The following is a 21453-nucleotide window of genomic DNA, read 5'->3' as shown; positions in this document are numbered from 1 at the left end:
GAAACTGAGTCTCAGAGAGGTCATGTGGCTTTTCCAAGGTCACACAGATGGTAACTGACAGTCATACCTATTAGAGGGCTCTTGACCTCATCCCTGTGGTCAAAGTTCAGGTGGAGTCTGGATAACTAGGACCCCCCCAGGGCACTGTATAGGCCTGTTCTCTAGTCTAAAGCCATCCTAGTTGCCTTTTTGGAGATATGTTCCTGCTTGTCTATGTCATCCCTAAAATGTGGTGCCCAGAATTGGACACAGTACTCTCCCTGGGGTCTTACCAAGAGCACAGGACAGAAGAATCATCTGTGAGCCTTAAATTGCTATAGATATATGAGTTATTACTATTAATTGAGTTGACTACAAAATATATAAACTATCTGGGTATTGATCTAGCAAAGCACATGAAAGACCGGTATAGATTCAATTACAAAGTGCTTTGAAGACATCTTCTTTGAGCCTAATGTTAACTCTGTAAGTCAGGCAAGGGCAGAGATTGTTAGCTTTGTTTTATAGATGAGGAAACTGAGGTACAAAAGGGCGAGTTACTTGCCCAAAGTCATAGAGCCAGGATTTGAACTCCAAACTGAGTATTCTATCCATGACACCACATGCTCCTTAAAGAAATAAAGACCAACTTAAGTAGATTACCACAGTTCCTAGATAGTAGTAACTTAATAAATGTTTATTGACTATGACTATAGCTGGAGAAATATTCAGTGTTCATACCTGGGCTGTGCCAATATAATAAAAATAACATTACCAAAATTAATGTACGGTTTTAATGTTATACCAAATTATCAAAGGGATATTATACAGAACTCAATAAAATAGTAAGAAGATTCACTTGGGTTTGATTTGAGTTGTTTTGATGCCAGAGGAGTTATTCTTTCACGTGTGTCTCTCACAGGGCAGCCGCCTCCAACGGTGAACTGGCTAAAGGAAGAAGCCAATGAAGATGTCCTCTGGATCCGAACTGACACTCCAGGCTACAAGGTTGCCAGCTCCAACCTTCAGCATAGCCTCATCCTCCTGGATATAAGGAAGCAACATGAGGGTTCCTACACATGCATTGCCACTAATGAGGCTGGACAATCCATCTGCTCTGCTACCCTGAAAGTCACAGAGGGTGAGTCCAAGTTTCCTAGCCGGGTCAGGTAGCCAGATTAGGAACAGCAGATTTTGGGCCATAATTCAAGAGCTGCAAGATGGGGCAGCTGGAGGCAGCTAGGTGGCGCAATGGATAGAGCACCGACCTTGGAGTCAGGAGGACCTGAGTTCAAATCCGGCCTCAGACACATAACACTTACTAGCTGTGTGACCCTGGGCAAGTCGCTTAACCCCATTGCCTAGCCAAAAAAAAAAAAAAAGAAGAAGAAGGGGCAGCTGTCCCCAAGTGAAGCCTTAAAGGGCAGGGGGAAAGGAGGGTAGGTTGTAGTAGAATAAAAGCATTACAGCCCCAAACCAAGAGAATAACGTAGTGTCATAGATAGAAAACTCAGTTTGGAATCAGAAGACCTGGGTCCAAATCCTGACTCTATGTGATTTTGGGCAAGTGACTCGATTCTTTTGTGCCTCAGTTTCCTCATCTCTAAAGCAAAGGTAACAGTCTCTGCCCTTGCCTGACTTAGAGTTATCATCAAGATCAAAGATGTCCTCAAAGCATTTTTATAAACTATAAAGCCTTATAAAATGACACCAAGTGTTATTATAAAGACAAAGGGGGTGTCCCATCCCTAGCCAGCTAACTTATTCAAGTGGGACCTCACTGGCCTGAAAACGTTGCCTCAGAAATGGGTTCTACTCCATGGCTGGGCTGGGACCAAAGTAGCTCCTCATTATGGCAATGCTCTGGGGAGGAGAAATGGGTTGATGTTCTCGTTGCCTTGTTTCCCCCTGTGCTCTCCCACATGGCCACTCTATTTAGAGGCTGCCACCCTAGGGATGATGCCCCGCCTAGCCTAAGAACAGAATGCCCATATGAGTTCCCATCAGTGTAGTCAAGCCGTGCATGAATGTGATACTCATGTGAGCAGGTCTCTACTCAGCCTTCCTCAATGGGAGAGGTTATGATTGATTGTGAGCTAAACATAAAATAAAAGCACAGTGTAGCTGCCAACCCACCAGATGTGGTCTGGTCATCTGAAGAGAGGCTATTGTCCGACATAAGAGCTGACAGTGCCGTTGTCCTCTAAGCATGCTCTGTCTAGGGCGTTGTGTCCAATTCTGGGAGCCACATTTTGATAAGCTAGAATGTTTTCTGAAGAGGGTGACCAAGATGGCACCATCCTCTGCTGAGAAGGAGGGGACTGGAAGCCATGACACAGCAAGATGCTAGAAGCAGCTGGGGGATGTAGTAGATAGAGCTTTGACTTTGGAATCTGAAGATCAGAGCTCAAATGAGGAAGGTGATTTGGGGTCATAAAGAAGGCCAAAGATTCAGTTTGGGAAAGGAAAAATTGGGGAGACTTGAGGAGAAGATGAATGGCTTGTGCTAAAGGAAGAAAAGGGCTAGAGCTAAAGTCTGAGAACCTAAACACAAGATCTGGAGGAGGAAAAGAACATGAACAGGACGTAAAGAGGAGAAGTAGGGGTAGAAGGAAAAGGTGAAGAACCTCAGGAAAAGAAGTTGAAGGAAAAGGGGACTCCAGCCAAAGGAGGGGGTGTAGAGAAGTAAAGATTTAGGAGGGCATGACTGTTCCCTTCAAGCACCTGTGGGGTAGCATGTACACTAGGGGTTAGGCCTATTCCTCTTAACCCTGAGGAGAGATCTCAGAGCAAGCAGTGAGTGGAAATAGCAGAGAGGTGGATTTCAGCTGCCCTGAATGAAGACCTTCCTGACAACCGGAGCTGCCCCATAGTGACTGAGATGCCTTAGATGGCAGTGAAGTCTCTCTCACTAGGCGAGACCTCTTGTAAGGGGTGCTGTAGAGGGAATTTCTGCTCAGGTATTAGTGGGAATAGATACACTTTGAAGTCCCTTCTGTCTCCCAAATTCTATGTAGAACTGTAGAAAGTGCCCAGAAAAGAGCGTGGGCATGCAGAAAGCCTTTCCTGTGTCTGACTGTGGTGCCTGAGGACAGCTTAGCAGTTCCCCTCACTCTATCTAGGTCTCAGCCTCCCCATTAATGGTAACAGTTTCTTGTGATATCTTTACAGCTCCGGAGACAGATGGGGCAGCTAAAAGGCAGAAGAAAGTCACGGAAGCCCTCATTTCAAACCTGCTGCAGGGGTAAGTGACAGCCTGTCTTCCTGAATAGGGGACCAAGGTCATGTTAGGGATGGTTCACCATCCTGGGGAAGCATGACAAATAATCTTTCTTCTACTTTCTTGTCTAAGTTGTGACCAGAGGGTAGAAGATCCTTCAGCAAATCATTTAAGCTCTCTGGGCCTCAACTTCCTCGTCTGTAAGGCATCTAGGTGGCCCATTGGATAAATTACTGGGCATGGAGTCAGAAAGACTGAGTTCAAATCCTGCCTCAGATATTTACTGGCTGTGTGACCCTGGGCAAGTCACTTAACCTCTGTCTGCCTCAGTTTCCTCAGTTGTAAAACGGGGATAATAATTGCACCTACCTCCTAGGGTTGTTGTAAGGATCAAATGAAATGATATTTATAAAAGTGCCTAGACAGTGCCTTGTATATAGTAGGTGCTTAATATGTGCTTGTTTCCTTCCTTCCTATAAAATGAGAGACCTGGACTAGATAATTCCTAAGATTGCTTCATTATATAACATATGATATTTATATACACACATATTATCTATTCATATATATATGTGCATGCATATGTGTGTGTGCCTATATATAGCTATAAGCCTAAGACAGGTGGAATATAGTATACACATGTATATGGTTCTTATTGCATACACATATGTAATGATGTGTGCTGTATTGTGTATATTACATACTACTAGCAGGAGTATTGTGCATGTATGTTATGGCTCATGTGTAGAAATAGTACTGTGTAGTAAGAAGAGCATTGGGCTGGGAATTAGTCCTGCTATCCTACTAATTAACTTTATGTCCTTAGGCAAATTATCTTCCTTATCTAGCTCTTGATTTCCTCATTTATAAAATGAGGGGTTGGACTTAAAAGTCTCTAAGGACTGTGCCAGTTCTGACAGTCTATATTATGAGATCTTTTCTAACAGCTCTTCCATCTCTGACATTCTGTGCTCTGAAAGTCCCTTCCAGCTCTGATATTCTATGTCCTAACATTCCTTCTGCCTCAGACACTCTGTGTTCTAAGAATCCTCCCAGCTCTGACATTCTGTGTTCTAAGATCCCTTCTTTCTACCTTTAAATATTCTATATTCTATGGACCCTCGCATCCTAGGGATTCCATGTTCTATGGTTCCTCCCAGTTCTGACGTGTTCTGTCTTCCAAGAACCTTTTTGTCTCTACTAGTCCATGTTCAAAGATCTTTCCTGGCCCTAACATTCTAGGGTTCTATGACTTTTATTGGGTGGGGGACTTGGAGGGGATTCGAAGGTTACAAAGTTCACAAATGTGCCTTTGACTGGTAGAATTGGCCGGGATGAGGTTTCTAATTTTCTAGTCCCTGGTTTTTGCTCACTGCCCTTTATTCTTACAGAGCTGGAGCCAGCTTAGTCCAGACATCAGAAACCACAGACTTTAACGAAGTTGACCGACCAAAGAAAGGTAGGAGGAGCAGATGACATCTTTTACCTGGGCTTCTTGGTAGTTTTCCACTGCTGGGACCAACAGGGTTTGGCCAGTCCATCAACAAGTAATAGCGACTATTATTAATAATAGCTAACATTTATATAGAGCTTCAACTTTGCAAAGTGCTTTGTGCATATTATGTCATTTGTTGAGGACCTGCTAGAATTATATATCAAGAACAATTCAATCTGTTAAGTATCTACTCTTTGCTGGGCACTGTGTACTGAGAACTATGAATATATAGAGGAAAAATAACACGGTCCTTGGGACCTGACAACTTGATCGGATAGGGGAGGGGAGAAGGATGTGATGTGTGAAAGTAAGTATGCTAGAAGGTAGAATGTGATTAGAGAAAAGTGAACTAGGCAGAATGGTCCAGGAAATCAAAGAACTGGGAGAAAGCATCAGGGAAGCTCAGTTTGGGAGGTGGCTCCTAAGCTGAGCTTGAAGGATGAGAAAGACTTTGACAGACGGAGATGAGGCCTTGCACATGGTAGTCACTTAATAAATGCTTGTTGAACTAAATTAATTGAGCTCTAGGCATCTGGAGAATGTCATCATCCGGACCATCATCAAATTCAATAACATTCAACAAACATCCATTAACCACTTACAGGAGTCTGCTAGACTCTTTAGGAGGATTTGATAAGACACAGCTCACAGTCCAATGGGCATCTATTCAGGGCAGAAGTAAGGCGTTGCCCTATACACTGGGTATAAATATGCTGGTATTATTATTACCAATAAATTGGGAAGCAGTATCTTGGAAATGAAATAGCCAACCACTCCAGTATCTTTGCCAAGAAAACAGCAGGGATGTTGTTGGTGTGCTGTGGTCTGTGGGGTCATGTGTAGAAACCATCCCTGCCCTCAAGGAACCTTTAGTCTATCTGCATAGCCAGGACATATATGTAAAAAGTGGTAAAGAATTATATGAAGTAGCATATAGTAGGTGTCACATGTATGGTGCAGATATTGGGGACTCCAAGTGCTTAGAGAAGTGAGGGAAAGATGTCCATGGGCTGGGGAAGTCATGGAAGACTTTATGGACAAAGTGGCACCTTAGGTTGGCTTTGGAGACTGAGAAGAATTTAGAGAAATGAAAAAGAGAGAAGGACATCTACAGGAGATGGTTATGGAAAAGGATCAGAGGATTTGGGCTAAAATAGAAGAAGAAATGATGGTGATTTAGGATCATAAAGAAGGCCAGAGTTTGACTGGGGGAGAAAAAATCGGAAGGACTTGAGGAGAAGTTAAATGGCTTAAGCCAAAGGGGGAAAAAGGCTAGGGCTAAAGACGGAGAATATGAGCACAAGATCTGGAGGAGGAAAAGAACACGAACAGGACATGAAGAGGAGAAGCAGGGGTAGAAGGAAAAGGTGAAGAACCTGAGGAAAAGGAGAAGTTGAAGGAGGAGGACTCCCACCAAAGAAGAAGGAAGGCTCAGAGGAGGAGGAGTATGCATGAAGAAGATTGCTCTTAAGGAATGTTGGTGAGACAGGCCAAAGTGAAGGTGAGGTCAGGAGAGTGGCAGCTCCAGAAGTGAAGGTCCCTTTATGCAATTGGCTCCAACAGTTTTCCAAGGGAGCTACTAACAAGAAAGACAAGGACCAAGAAGCTCACTTCCGGCATGTCAGGAATGCAGGAAGAATTTATTGGGGACCCACGCTGAGCCTAGGATGTTGGTGTTTCTGTCCCAGCCTGAGGGCTGCTGCTCTCCGTGCCCAAAGCCTGGGCTGTTCTCCCTCCTAGAGAAGAACATAAAGAGGGTCATGAAGAACTTCTTTACTCCCCAGGCTGTCCAGAAGAATATTCTTTTTTTTTAAAGAATTTAATTTAATTTAAAAGAAAAATCATCTGAAGAGACAGAAGGGATTTCCCCTGTATCATGAGGTTGGAGGGTCAAAGACTGTCACGTAGAAGAGTTGGGGGAGGGAAGAACACCATTGAATATTGAGCTAAGAAATATATTTGAGGCTCTTCCCAAAGAGGAGGGAGCTGTGGACTCTGGAGAGGAAGCAACTGCTATTTCCCTAAGGAATGGTGCTGGGGGCTATGGGTTCTGCTGGTAAGATATCAATTCAGGGGTGTGCCCGCTCAAACAGGCTTTCAAGAGTCAATTGTTAAATTTTCAGTGTGATAATTTGCACCTTGTAAATTGACAGATGCTACAAATCAGGGCCTGATTTATTTTTTTCTTGACTGTCTAGACTCAAGAAAGAGATGGAGAAAATGTTAACAACGCAGATTAAATTTAAAAGTGTATTGTGCACATGTTTTTTTTCTGGGAGTCTGGTTGTTAAACATTTACCAGCGCACCACTGAATATCTTCCACTAAAAGTCAGAGAAAAAAAGAAATAATAGTAATGGTAGCAACTGCCATATGTGTGTGTGCGCACAGAACTATAGCACTTAAAATACATATCTTATTGATCCTCACAAGAAACCTGTGAGGTAAATACTATAGTTATTATTAGTCCCATTTTACAGAGGAAGAAACTGAGGCTGAGAGAGAGTGTTACCTGCCCATGGTACCACAGCCAGTTTAAGTGTCTGAGGTGGAATTCAAACCAAAATTGGAAGGAGAATTCCTTTGGGGTATAAATGGGACCAGATGGCCATTGAGATGTCTTCCAGTCATCAAATTCTGTGATTCTCTGATACCAGATCCATCATTCTGTTCATTACACCATACTGACTTCTTTGCCACTGATGACTTACTGTTGAAGGAAACTGAGGCATCTCTTTGTGGACAACAATAACAATAGTAGTTAATACCAATAGTAAAGAGGATTTCTGTCTTCCTGGGACTTGTATCCAAGATGTGACTGAGAACCTCCTAAGACTTCTTCCAGTAGATGTCTAGAGGGTCAGTTTGAAGGGCGGAGCAGCAGCAGGACAAAATACATCCAGGGAAAAGATGAGGATGCTTGGTCTCAGGAAGACTAGAACCAAGCTTAAGTAAAAGGAAGAGTTGGGGGAGAGGAGCAGGTTAGCATTATAACTAACTAAGAAGCATTAAGAACATACACATGTCTGAGGAAATCTGGCAACAAGAAGGGCTTAGCATGGGAGAACATTTAGATGAAGCTCAGTAAAGGGAGAAACAGAACTGATATTGTCATCAGGATATGTTATAGACTACTTTGGACAGAAACAGGAAACAGATCACAAGGCTACCTCAAAAAGTAACGTGTTTCCCCTCCCTGGGGGTCTCCAAGAAAAGGCTGAATGATTATTTGCCAGTTATAGATAGATTCTTACTCAAGTCTAAATGGGATTGCATGGCCCTTGAGGTCCCTTCTGATTTTATAAAACAGACTTTGTATTGATTGAACAGTGAGTGAATAGATCAGTATGACTGAATCAGAGTGGTCACGTAGGAAAGTAGTAGGAGGTATCATTGGATAGGTAGGGTCCTGGTATCACAGATTTGGAGCTAGAAGAAGGCCGTCTAGTTGAATTCCTTCCAAGAACTTAGAAAGATTAAATGTCTTCCTTTAGGATATATGGTTAATAAATGGCAGAACCAGGATTTGGACTCAGCCTCTCTCACTCTAAATCCGACACTCTTTCTGCTCTGCCGTGATGCCCCATTGCTAGATCACTCAAAGGTTTAAAGCTCTCTCCCTGCAACTACTCTGTGAATTCAAGCATTGTCACCCTCATTGTACAGATGAAGAAACAGAGAAGTGAAAAATCTTTCTCAGTGTTCCACAGCTAGTAAATGTCAGAGCCAGGTCTCAAATCCAGGATTTTTGACTCCTGTCATTTTCCTACTATACCATGCATGCTACCTCTCATTGTATGCAATGGGGAACCACTTCAGGTTTCCAAACATGGCTGTGACATGAGCAAAGTGGCATTTTAGAGAGATGATGACAATTAGCAGAGCATAGATTAGAAGGGAAAGATGCTACATTCAGGGAAACCACTTAGGAGGTTGTTTCACTAGTCCAGGTGATAAGGACAGAGAGGAAAGGACCAACGTGAGACACATTGCAAAGAAGGAAAGAATCAGCAGGACTTGGTGACTGACTCCGTGGGACAGAACTTAAGAGCTGGTAGGAATGTCCAGAGGCGTCTGATCCAACCTGAACTTGACCCAGATCCCTGTGACCGCATCTCAGACTATCCCATCTCTGCCTGAAGACCTCAAGTGACGCAGAACTCATTTCCTCCAAAAGCTGCCCATTCTATTTTTGGACAGCTCTTCTTTTTAGAATTTTTCCTTATATCAAGCCAAGTCCTACCTTCCTATAACTTCTACCCAATACTTCTAATTCTGACCTCTGGGATCAAGTAGAACGAGTCTAAATACCTTGTCCACGTGACGGTCCTTCAAACACTGGGACTTCAGAGAGAATAGAAGGAATCGAAGACCGCTCAGCAGGGGTGCCCTTGAGAGAGAAAGGGAAGCCTGGCAGAAGAAGTGGTTACAGGGTGAAAACAAGCATTGAATTCATAGGAGAGTGTTGGAAGTAGAGTCTAAGAAGCCAAGCTAAGGGCAAGGCTGACTTACCTTGGAAGTGATGGTTGAGCAACAGGTGTAAGCTGCAAAGAGACCAATTTAAGCTCAAGAAAACACTCCCTAACTATTGTCTAGTTGTTCTAGTCGTGTCTGACTCTTCATGACCCCATTTGGGGTTTTCTTAGCCATTTCCTTCTTCATCTCATTTTACAGATGGGGAAACTGAGGCAAACAGAGTTAAATGACTTGTCCAGGGTCACATAGCTAACAAGTGTCTGAGGCCGGATTTGAACTCAGGAAGATGAGTCTTCCTGACTCGAGGCCTGGGGCTCTATGCACTATGGTGCCACCTAACTGCCCTAATAGAGCTTTCCCAAAGCAGAATGGGCTACCTTGGGAGGGAATGGATTTTCCCTCCTAGTGGTCTTCAAGCAGAGCCTGGGTGATCAGTTGTTGGATATGTTATCATGGGGATAACATTAAAGGAGATTCCGCTGCTGAGGTCCCTTCTAATGCTTTAAAAAAAAAAAACGACTTGGTGATTCTGTGACTTATAAGTAGTCTTAAAGCCTGAGAAACATTATCCTGTCTGCCCTGATGATCCCCATGTTTTTGCTTCCTTAGGAGAACCTTCAGAGACTGACGAGGGCCAAGGGCACATTTCCCTTGCTGACGTTGGAACTGAAGAATTCCTCCAGAAATTGACATCCCAGATTACTGAGATGGTGTCTGCCAAGATCACTCAGGGTGAGCAAAGCGGACACTGCTCAAGGCTGACCCTCTGACCTCCTTTCCTAGGAAACAAGAATAGACCTGCTTTTAATTTACTGAAATGGGACCCACATGTGGTGGGATTGGAGAAAATCATAAAAGAGCAGAAAGAGAAATATATTTCCCTCCCCCTCCCCAACCAGAATTCTGCAGAGTTGCCATCTGCCTCACAAATAACCAGTCACCCAAAGGGAATTGATCATTTGTGCTTATTAGCAAGTTCATCTTGTCTGTGACCAGTCCCTGATTATCCCTTGTGCCAAGAGTTCCTAACAGTGAGTCACCCAGAATCCCTCTTATATTTGACCTTGGAGTCCATCGTTATATATTTATTGACAGAAACACTTATAGGGATTGATTGATTCATTTGTTGTATATGTATCCCCAGGCACCTGCCACAATTCTTGATACATACTTGTTTGATTGACATATTACATCAAATTTCATCCTTGCCCTCCACCCACCTCCCAAAAAATACTACTTCTGCAAAGGCAATAGGCCTGGGTGTTTTTCCTGAAGGAGGGGGAAGGAAGGAGAGATGAAGGAAAAAAGGAAAGAAGAAAGGGAGGAAAAGAGGAAGGGAGGAAGGGAGGAAGAAAGAATCAGTGTTCATTACGTGCCAGGTAATGTACCAAGTGCTAGGGATACAGATACAAGAAAAAGAAATACAGTCCCTTCCCTCAAGGAGCTTACATTCTAATGGGGAAAGGCAATATACAAAAGGGAGATGAAAAGCAGAGGGGGGAAGAAATGAAGGCATCTAGCTCGGGGTCATGGTCTTGAAGTCCAGAAGCCAGGAAGAGGGCTAGAAGGATGACAAAGATCATACTCGGCCTTTCCAAAAAATAGGTGTCCCAGGAGGAACTTGCCAATGAGAGAAGTTGGGGGTGGACCTTACAGGAGGATATTCCAGGTTGAAAGGCTACAGGGAGGGGACACTGAGCAACCTTGATGAGTGCTACCTACCCCTACCCTCTGCACCTTATAGTGAACTAGTCCTTCTCTGTGCCTTGTTTCAGCCACTCTCCGGGTCCCTGGAGGGGAGAGTGACGATGAATCCAAGACCCCTTCCCCATCTCCCCGGCATGGCCGGTCCCGGCCTTCCTCCAGTGTCCAGGAGTCCTCCTCTGAGTCTGAAGACGGGGATGCCAGAGGGGAGGTAAGTCATCTTTGGTGGGAGCAGGTAGTTTGCCCTAGGCCAGTCAGTCTCAAAACTGTTTTTGTCCTTTAATGGCACCCTCTGCTCTAGTTGATGCCACTCCCAATAAAGCTCGCCTGAGCTCCTCTGAACACTGGCCCTGGGCTGAGACAGCAGCAAGAAGTTTAGGTCTAATGAAACCTCAGTCATATGAGAAGTAGGACCATCACATATAATCCTAGAAGGGATCTTAGAACTCATCTTGTCCAAAAGTCTCACTTTACAGAGTAGAAACTAAGGCCCAGAGAGAGGAGTGGACATGATCATGGTCAAGTGACTTGTTAAGTGGCAGAGCCAGGATCAGAACCCAGGTTTCCTGGCTGCCAGGTCCAGCATTTCCCATTATCAAAAACTGATAAGGTAGTAGAATATCAAAGCAGTGAGGAGTTCTAGAATGTAGAGCAGAAGATGTTGGAAAACATGGAATACTAGCATTGGACGGGACCATAGAGATCATCTAGGCCAACCCACGTGATGATGAGGATGATGATGATGATGTTGATGACTATCATGGTGATGATAACTGCTAATGCTTATTTGAATCTATGATCTCATTCTAGTCTCACAACAATGCTGTGAGTCAGGACCTTTGAGGATTGTTATACCCATTTTACAATTCAGGAACCTGAGGCCCAGGGAGACTAAGTGATTTGCTCAGGACCACACAGTGAGTTAGTGGCAGAGTTAGGACTTCAACCTAAGTCTTCCAACCCTAGATTTAAGGGTGGCTTCCAGGCTCCTACATCGTACTCACTCCTTCCTCTGATGTCTTACCTTTCACAGATCTTTGACATCTATATGGTCACAGCCAACTACCTGCCCCTGGGAGCAGATCCAGAGGCCATCACATTAAGGGAAGGCCAGTACGTGGAGGTCCTTGATTCAGCCCACCCACTCAAATGGCTGGTTCGGACCAAGCCCACTAAGTCCAGTCCATCCCGGCAAGGCTGGGTGTCACCTGCTTATCTGGACAAGAGGCTAAAGGTAAAACTCTCCTAATAGGCCAGTAGGGGATATGGCATGCAGTGGGACCGGGGAACCTTTCAAGGCCAGGGCATACTAACTAAAATTAGAGTCCTCATGGAGCCCGTAGTCTAGCAAGGAGCTAAGATGCATACATCTATAGCTATAATATATGATGAGGGCGTTTGAGCAGTGCAAACAAAATGCTTTGTGTTACCACCCCATGGAAGTCCTACCTCAGAGTTCCTGTGTGAGGCAGCTCTGCCCTAAGCCCTCAGCAAAATTATACTTTTGAGGAAATGTATGCTCTGCATCGTCCATCTATCCCCTTTTTACTATAGGGCTCTGCTCCCTTGCCCCCCACCCATAGTGCACTATTTTGGCCTGCCCTCCTAGGCAGGGCCCTAGACCTTCCAAAACTCAAGGTAGGCCCAAGATCCAATGCTGAGAAAACTTCTATTTCCTCATCAGCTTTCACCAGAGTGGGCAGCCGCTGAAGTGCCAGAGTTCCCTGGGGAATCAGTCTCAGAAGATGAGTATAAGAAGAGGCTAAAGTGAGTGGGGGCCCAAGCATTTGTTGGTTGGGGTATCAGGAAGTGGCCTTCCAGAATTGACTGAGCTCTCTCACTAACCCATGTATTCACTCGACTCACTCATTTATTCATTCACTTGCCTATTCAATCATCCATTCACTTTAACATCTATTAATTCATTCCCTTATACTCCCTTATTTATTCACTCACTCATTCACTCATCCCCTTTTTTCTTTTTTCCCTTTTTTTCTTACTCATTTACTTATTTACTCATTACCCATTTACTCATGAATAAATGAATGAATGAATGATCAAATATTGAAGCACTTACTGATGCAAATACAAGCAAGCAAGATGGTCCCTGCCCTCAAGGAGCTTACATTTTAATGGGGAAAAACAACATACAGAAGGGAGCTAGAAATTGAGAGGTGGGATGAGCATGGCAGTATGGTTTGTAGATGGCTAGAGAGTGATGTGGAGGCCTGGTTCTAGACGAGACAAGACAAAAGCTCACCTATCATTCATACTCGTCATTCATTCATTCATTTCTTCATTCATTCATTCCTTTTGATAACTGCTTGATGAATGAATTCAGTAGCTCGTTCATCTTGACTTATTTATTCATTCACTTAACCCCAAAATCATGCATTCAGCAGGCATTTGCTAGGTTTTGCAAAGGTACAAAACATGTGGTCCCTACTTTTGGGGTGTAGTTGGGTAGTTGTGGTTGGGTCAAGAAGAATTCCATACATGCAACTCCAAGAAATAGTTACAGAGCAACATGTGAGCCAGGCCTTCCTCCTAAGGGGCACCATGTCTACTAGTGCTGATGGAACAAGGGTCATGGAAAAACCAATAACAAACATATTTTAAGCCAGCGCTATGTGCAGAAAACTGTGCTAGGTCCATAGGAGATAGGAAATTTAGATAACAGCCCCTGGCCTCAAAGAGCTCACACTCTGGTAGGGAGAGAAAACACAAACACCATGTGGATGGGGCTGATCCAGACCTGGGATGCATCTTCTGGGGAGTGTCCTACATGATCATCCCCCTACTTCCCCCACCCTCCTCACTCAGGTGGTTCCTCCCCTGGGGGCAGGGCTCTGGTAGCATCATGTGCTAGGGAAGAGAAGAAGACCTGGGCTTTGGGTCAATGGAAATCTACAACTCCTGAGTAAGGAGCCAAGAGTAGAAGGGGACTCTGCATTGGAGCTTCGAGAGCAGGGAAGGAATGGGGCTCTCTGCCTTGCTCTCATTCACTTCTCCCTCCCTTGGCTCTGTCTGTCACAGCGTTGTCATCCAGGAGCTGCTGAGTTCTGAGCAGGACTTTGTCAGTGCCCTCAACTTCTTACAGACCCACCATTTGCAACACTTGGAGTCCTGCCCCAGTGTGCCTGCCTCTGTGTCTAGCCAGAAACCCATCATCTTCCGGAACATAAACGACATTGGCCATTTCCATGCCAAGTAAGTAGTCTAAGCTCTGGGCTGGACCCATGCTGGCCCCCATTCTTCCTGCCTGACCCCCTACCTTCCCCAAATACTTTCAGAGAAGGCCCCTTCCAGCTCTGGCATTCTTTTTCTAAGGTCTAACATTTCTAAGTTCTAACATTCTGTATTTCTTGTTTTGATATTCTGTTTTCAAGGGCAGCTAGGTGGCACGGTGGATAGTGTTGGGCTTGGAGTCAGGAAGACCTAAATTCACTTAGCCTATCTGAGCCTCAGTTTCCTCATTTGTAAAACGGGGACAATGATAGCATCACCATTATGGAGGTGCTATGAAGATCAAATGGGCTAACATATATGAGGTCTTTTCTATCTTTAAAAGTCTGAGTCTCTGTGAAATGAGTGTAGGAGAGGGAAGATGTCCCCATATTCCCTCCCTATTTCCCTGACCTGAAAGGATACCCTTTGATGAAGACTTCAGCAGTCAGAAGCACCTTAGGGCATTCCCCAAAGCTGCTTTAAGACCCTAGCTGACATGTTGAAGTCCAGAATGAACTATCAGCCAGGGTCCTACCTTACCATACATAGGGTAAAGGAAGGGGGCCCTGCCTTGGTAAGACCAGAGCCTGACCAATGACCAACCTGGTCCAAAACCCAACCCTGCCGCAGTCCTTGAGTTTGCTGACCCAGTTCAGGACGAGTGCCCCAATGTGCGGTGTCCGGTCCATGGTTCTATGGGAATGGATGGGATTGAGGAAGTGCGTAGGGTGGAGATGAAGGGGAGAACTGATTGAGGCCAGCCACCCCAAGCTCTGACCTCTCTCCTTCAGTTGCTTTCTGCAGGAGCTACAGAAGTGTGACACAGATGACGATGTGGCCATGTGCTTTATCAAGAATGAAGGAGACTTTGAAAAGTACATCCAGTACCTTGTGGGCCGCGTGCAGGCGGAGTCTGTGGTCGTCAGCAAGGCTGTCCAGGAGTTCTACAAGGTCCGCCAGGCTTTCCAAGAATATTTGTACCGTCTTCCCAGGAGAGGGGTTGTGAAGGAAGTGTTTTGTCAACTTTCAAACACTATAGAAATGAGAGTTGTTCCTATTATTTGGGTCCAGCCTATATTTCCAGGCTGATCTCCTCCCTACTACGCATCTTCTCTTGTAGCCTGCTTGACGCCCTTCAAATATTACTTATGATTTCTCACCTCCACACCTTTACCCGCACCATTCACCTGCTTAGGATGCCTTCCTGTCTCCTTCCTTGCTCTGCCACTAACTTCATGACCTTGGAAAACTCCTTTCCTTCTCTGGGCCTCAGTTTCCTCAACTATGAAATAAAGGGGGTAGTACAGAGAATCCCCAAAGTCTATTCCAGTTAAAATTCTGTGGTTCAGCCTTTCCAAATCGTATACTTCCTTCAAAGCTCAGTTTCATGCCTACCTCCAACACTGTAGGCAGGAGTTAGTCATGGACCCCTTTGATAGCCTATGGACCCCTTCTCAGAGTCAGCATCTTATGATGCACAAGATGACATACGTAATTACAAAGGAAGCCAGTTATACTGAAATACAGTTGGCAAAATGTAAAAAATAAAAATTTAGAACCAGATATCAGGCTAAGAACCCCTGCTCTAGGCCTTGGTGAGTTTTCCTTCCTCTAAACCCCTAAAACACTATTTTCTGTACCCCTTATATAGTGGTTATCAGCGGTGGCTTTATGTCATTACTTATCACCCAATTCAATTGAATTCAGTATCCATTTATTATACACATATTTACTGTGTACAGGGACCTGTGTTTGGAGGGAGGGTTCTAATCTGAAAAAACATCATGGCATTTGGAAAATTGGCACATGCCCAAATAAATATGACATAAGATTGGTTGCCAGGGGCAAAAGAGAGCTCCAAATAAAGTACTTGAGGAAAATTTGAGGGCCTCAAAGGACGAGAAGAATTTTAATAGGCAGGGATAAGAAGTATGCTCCAGGCAGGGGAAAACAGCTCATGTAAATGCCCGGAGATGGGAGATAGCACGTTGAATTCAGGGAACACCAAGTCCAGTTTGACTGCAGCGTAGAATACATGAAGAGGAATAGTGTAAGACAAGCCTGGGAGATCAGAGCCAGACTGCAGAGGGCTAGGGCGAGAACTGTGCGTGGTGTACTCCAGGCAAGAAGGTGCCTCTGAAGGCTTGAGAGTAGGGAAATGACACTGTCAGACGTGTGCAGGCATGTGGAGCTCATCTGCCAGATGATCTACACCCTCCTTGAGGGCAGGACTGTGTTATACGCTTTATGTCTGTCACAAGGGGCCTGACTGTAGTAATTTACATATATATGTGAAAATATACACACATATACATGCATACATGTGTATTACATGTGTGTGTATGTGTATGTATATATGCACACGTGCATATACATACTGGACACAATAATTTTTTTTCAACGGATAGTTATCAAGCATACACTGTTCAGTAATAGACCCCCTCTGGTCCTGTGCAGTTGAGAGCATTTAATTTTTCTCCCTTGTGAGCCGAATGTCGTCTTGTTCTCATGGCAGAAATACTCCGAGGAGAAGCTCTCGGGAGCTGATCCCTCCCAGCCTCCCTTGCCTCCCCTGCAGCACTACCTGGAGAAGCCCATCCACCGAATCCAGCAATACCAGACTGTTATCAAGGTGAGTGGACCAGATTCTCTAGTCTGTGGTCCTTGGGTCCTAGTGGGAGTGACTCCTCCCTTTATTGTTGAGTTGTTTTCATTCATGTCTGACTCTTCATGACCCCTGTTTGGGGTTTTCTTGGCAAAGATAGTGGAGTGGTTTGCCATTTCCTTCTCCAGCTCATTTTACAGATGAGGAAACTGAGGCAAACAGAGTTAAGTGACTTGCCCAGGGTCACACAACTAGTCAGTGTCTGATGGCGGATTTGAACTCTGGTACTCCTGACTCCAGGGCTGGGCTCTATCCACTGGATCACATAGCTACCCTTGACCCTTCCCTTGTCACTGGTGAAAACTCAGAGGCAGCCTCTTATGGTAGTGGAGAGTGCTGGTTTTGAAATCAGACGACCTGTGTTCGAATCCCAGCTCTGACACTTAATAGCTGTCTCTTCCCCTCTCTGAGGCTCATTTTCCTTATCTGTAAAATGGAGGTAATCACCTTTGCAGGGATGATTGGGGTTGTAGTGAGGGAAACATTTTGTAATTCATAGCACTACACAAATGAGAGTTGTTATTGTTGTCATAGTGATGTGTGTAAAGTATTTGTGGAATCAGTTGTAGAGGGTTTGGGCGGATGCTTTCCTGTGGGACAGATGAGTCATTAGCTTTTCTGAATAGAGAAGGGGATTCTGCAGCTGTGCTGAATTCCAGCTCTGACACTTCCCAGCTGTTCTAAACCAAGACAAGTCACTTTTTCTCTAAGCCTTGTTTTCCTCATCTATAAAATGGCAACGCTCATCCTTGGACCACCTGTCTTGTAGGGTAGTAACTTAAGGTGGTACAGGAGACAGCATAGTACAGTGGATAGAGAGCTGACCTGGAAGTCAGGAGGACCTTTGTTCAAGTCTCACTCCTGACATGTACTGCCCTTGTCACTTAACCTGGGGAAAGTCACTCAAACCTCTTAGTGCTCTAGGTCATTGGTGTTAAACTCAAATAGAAAAGGGAGTCACTAAGCTGTATGTAAGGATCCCTGAAGGCTGAATACTGACTGCATTTTAAAATGTAACAATATTTATGTTTTACTGGATTTTTGTTTATCACGTTCAGTATTTCCCAGTTACATTTTAATTAGTGTGTCTGACACTTCTAGTCTAGGCATCTCTCTAAGACTAGAGGAAAGGTTGCAGAAGAGGTGCCAACCTCCCTTGGGAGAGGGAGTGACCTCACCTGAGAGTTCCCTATATCACTGAAATTACCAGTCCAATCTCAGGCCTAAGGCCAAGGAGCAAAATTGAGACAATTATTCAAGATGATTCTTGAACTATAACCTTGGCTGTAACCCATTGATCTAACTAGTTTTCCCTTTTCTAGGAGCTGATCCGGAACAAGGCACGAAATGGGCAGAATTGTGCTCTCCTGGAACAGGCCTATGCAACCGTGTCTGCCCTCTCCCAGCGGGCCGAGAACAAGCTCCATGTCTCACTCATTGAGAACTACCCTGGGACTCTGGAGGCTCTGGGGGACCCCATTCGCCAGGTCTCTTGGGTTGTTCTGGGGTGGGCAGGGTTTAGGGCAGCTAACTTAGCTTTTACCCAAGGATGTAGCTCACTGGCCTCAGTCTAGTCCAGGGGCGCTGTGGGCAGGAAGAGATAAGCAGATCAGCATCTTGCAAAGTCTTGTAAGGCAGGACTTTTCACATGGGCCCAGCCAGCTCTAAGACTCTGGGCAGCTGCTAAGGCAAGGCCCTGGGGAGTTATGAGACCTGGATGTGGCCATGAGATGCTGAGAATGTGCACAAGAGCACCAGTCTTTTCCCATGCTCTGTCCTGGGTTCTGACCTTTGTCTTCCAGAAGCTCCCCTCTACATGTGTGTGTGCGTGTATATGTATGTGTACACATGTGTGTATTTTAGATGTAGATGATAAACTATGCATGCTTTTTGTTTCAACAACATTTATCTAGCCCCTCCCAGGCAAGAACTAGTTCTGGGTGCTGGGGAATATAAAGATAAAAAATTATACAGTCCTGCCCTGAAGGAGATTGTAACCTAATGTAGGAGTGTGTATGTGTATATGCACATATGGATTATATATGTTGCACATATAAACAGGTATATGTGACTTAATCTCTGGGTCTCAATTTCCTTCTCTTTAAACAAATGGAATTGGAATATCTAGCCTCTAATATCCCCTACAGATATAAATTTCTGGTCCTGTGTTTGTGTGCATATATGGTCATGCACCATGGTATATGGCACCACACTCTGGCTTCAGCATAGCTTTCCATCTTTATTGAAGACTAAGCTCTTTGCCAGGGGTGGGAGGGGGCTTGCTCTGCTTTTTCTTTGTATCCCCAGCACTAAGCACAGTGCCTGGCACATAGTAGGTGCTCAATACATGCTTAATGATGGATGGATGGATGGATGGGTGGGTGGGTGGATGTACTGGATGCTGTAGGCAAAGTAGACTCCTTGCCATTCCCCATACAAATGCCATGCTTTCCCACCCACCCACCTCTGTGATTTTGCTCCTATTATCCCCATCAGGTGTAGCTAGAATTCCCTCTTCCCTCTCTTCCCTTCTTCAACACGTTGAGTTCCTACCTAGCCTTGAAAGCCCGCCTCTTTTATGAAGACCTCCCTAATGGCTAATGATAGTCCCTGTCAGACTTTACCTAGGACTTGGTCTGCCTCTTCTGTAATGCACTTATCACGTAACATTGTGCATTTTGTCTAATCTTCCCCTGCTAGACTTAAGGCTTCATGTGAGCAGGGACCATAACTTAGCTAAACTTTGTGTTTCCCCCATTGCCCAGCACAGGCATCTAGACATACTAAGTAATTAATTAATTTAATAAATAAATGAAATGAAAGGTAAGGTAATAAAGATTGATAAAATTATAAAAATTAAAAGTAATTAATAAATAAACTTAGCTACAGTGAATGCCTATGGGTATATATATATGTGTGTATATATATATATATCCATAAACTTATATGTCTGCATACTGTATGTATATGTGATACTATGACCCATCCCTTATTGTTGGAGGTAATTGTTTGGAATTATTTATTGCATGTTTAATTTTTCTAATTATGAACCTGGATTTTAATAGAATAAAACTGGGTGGAGGAAGGAGATGGGGGGCTCAGATTGAGCATCCTAAGAGCAAGGAAGTGGCTGAATTAATCAATTAGTAATATGAGGTCTAACAGCACCATATTTAATTTTTGGGTTACTGATGTATGTGAATGAGTGCCTGACCAAGGCCAGTGAGTGTTTACTATTTAGTAATTTGAGAACACTGAGGCACTATTTGGTTGTTTAAGGGATGATGGAATATTATTTGGTAATTTGAGGACTGAGGGGACCCAAATTGACTAAAGCCTGAAATGGTACTTCCTTGGTTGTTTGATGACTGATGAGACTTCATTCAATGATTTGAGGGTTGATGGAGACAGTGTTTGGTTATAAGTGGGTACAGGTACTCGGAGGTACATGCGAGTGAGTCCTCCATTCTGACCCTTAATGTCCCTGCTGCTCCTTACAGGGTCACTTCATCGTGTGGGAGGGAGCCCCTGGAGCCAGGATGGGCTGGAAGGGCCACAACCGACACGTCTTCCTCTTCCGGAACCACCTGGTCATCTGCAAGCCCAAACGGGACTCCAGGACAGACACCTACAGCTACGTCTTCAGAAACATGATGAAGGTATGCAAGATGCTGAGGCCTCCCTCCCTGTTGTGGCCACCTTCCTCCTTCCCCAGACTAGACTTCCTGCTAACCCCAGCAGGCCTATGGTGTTTTACATCAATAATGCATATTGACAGTGTCTATGCATCAATACTGTTCCATAGCATGGTAACCCTTGCCCCGTTATCCAGATGGGACCAACCAAAGCCCCTGGGGGAGCAAAGGGACATGCTTCAGATCAAGGAGCAAAATCATACCAAAGACAATTTTGAGGGAGCAAGATGGAGCTGGGGGAAGGCTTTAGCAGGCACTTTCATAGAATCCATTCCGGAAGGACCTGTCAGAAGTGGGAAAGATCATAGAACACAGAACACAGAATGTCGGAACTGTGAGGGACATTAGAACATAGAATGTCAGAGCTGGAAGGAATCTTAAAATATAAAATGCAGAGCATAGAATGCCAGGGTTGGAATGACCCTTAGAGACCATCTAGTCCAACCCCCCTCATTTTACAGAATAGGAAACTGAGGCCCAGAGAGAGGAACTGACCTCCCCAAAATCACATCACCATAAAGGGCAGAGGCCAGATTCAGACTTCCACATATATGAAACAACATGGCATTTTGAACACCATGCAGTGCTGGGTAAATGTAAGGAATCATTCCAGGGAAGACCACCACCTGTGGCTTATCTTATGGACAGACAAGGGACAGAAACCACTAAGGACATTTCTCCGTTACTGAAGTTCACAGAATCACAATAGGTCAGAGCTAAAAGGAGCCTTAGAGATTAACGGGTCCACCTCTTTTGTTTCATAGGAGAAAACAGCTAATGACAGACCTGGGACTCAAACTCAGGTCTCCTGACTCACAGGCCAGATCACTTTTCCCTATATCATAGCTGCATCGGCTCCTCCTCACCCCCTCACCCCCCTTACCCCATCCCCAAAAAACAACCTTTCCCTGCCATATTTACCACCTGTGTGACCTTGGACCTCACCTACCTAGGCTTCTGTTTCCTCCTCTGTTAAATGAGGAGGTTAAACC

General features: G+C 44.6%; 1 protein-coding gene across 1 annotated transcript in view; it reads left to right on the top strand.

Moving 5' to 3' along the window:
• Window positions 1–21453, top strand: part of LOC114024071 (obscurin-like) — a 291936-nt gene that overhangs the window by 183967 nt on the left and 86516 nt on the right. The window contains 12 exon segments of the mRNA XM_027836906.1: window positions 902–1120; window positions 3151–3223; window positions 4591–4658; window positions 9779–9901; window positions 10945–11084; window positions 11907–12107; window positions 12558–12640; window positions 13910–14083; window positions 14893–15052; window positions 16617–16733; window positions 18089–18253; window positions 20267–20425. Of these exon segments, the coding sequence (XP_027692707.1) occupies window positions 902–1120; window positions 3151–3223; window positions 4591–4658; window positions 9779–9901; window positions 10945–11084; window positions 11907–12107; window positions 12558–12640; window positions 13910–14083; window positions 14893–15052; window positions 16617–16733; window positions 18089–18253; window positions 20267–20425 (1682 nt within the window).

The sequence above is a fragment of the Vombatus ursinus genome, unplaced genomic scaffold (genome assembly GCF_900497805.2).
Source record: "Vombatus ursinus unplaced genomic scaffold, bare-nosed wombat genome assembly UNPS02014820.1, whole genome shotgun sequence".
Taxonomy (NCBI): Eukaryota; Metazoa; Chordata; class Mammalia; order Diprotodontia; family Vombatidae; genus Vombatus; species Vombatus ursinus.
The sequence above is the reverse complement of the archived record's forward strand: the minus strand, read 5'-3'. Positions and strand labels throughout refer to the sequence as shown.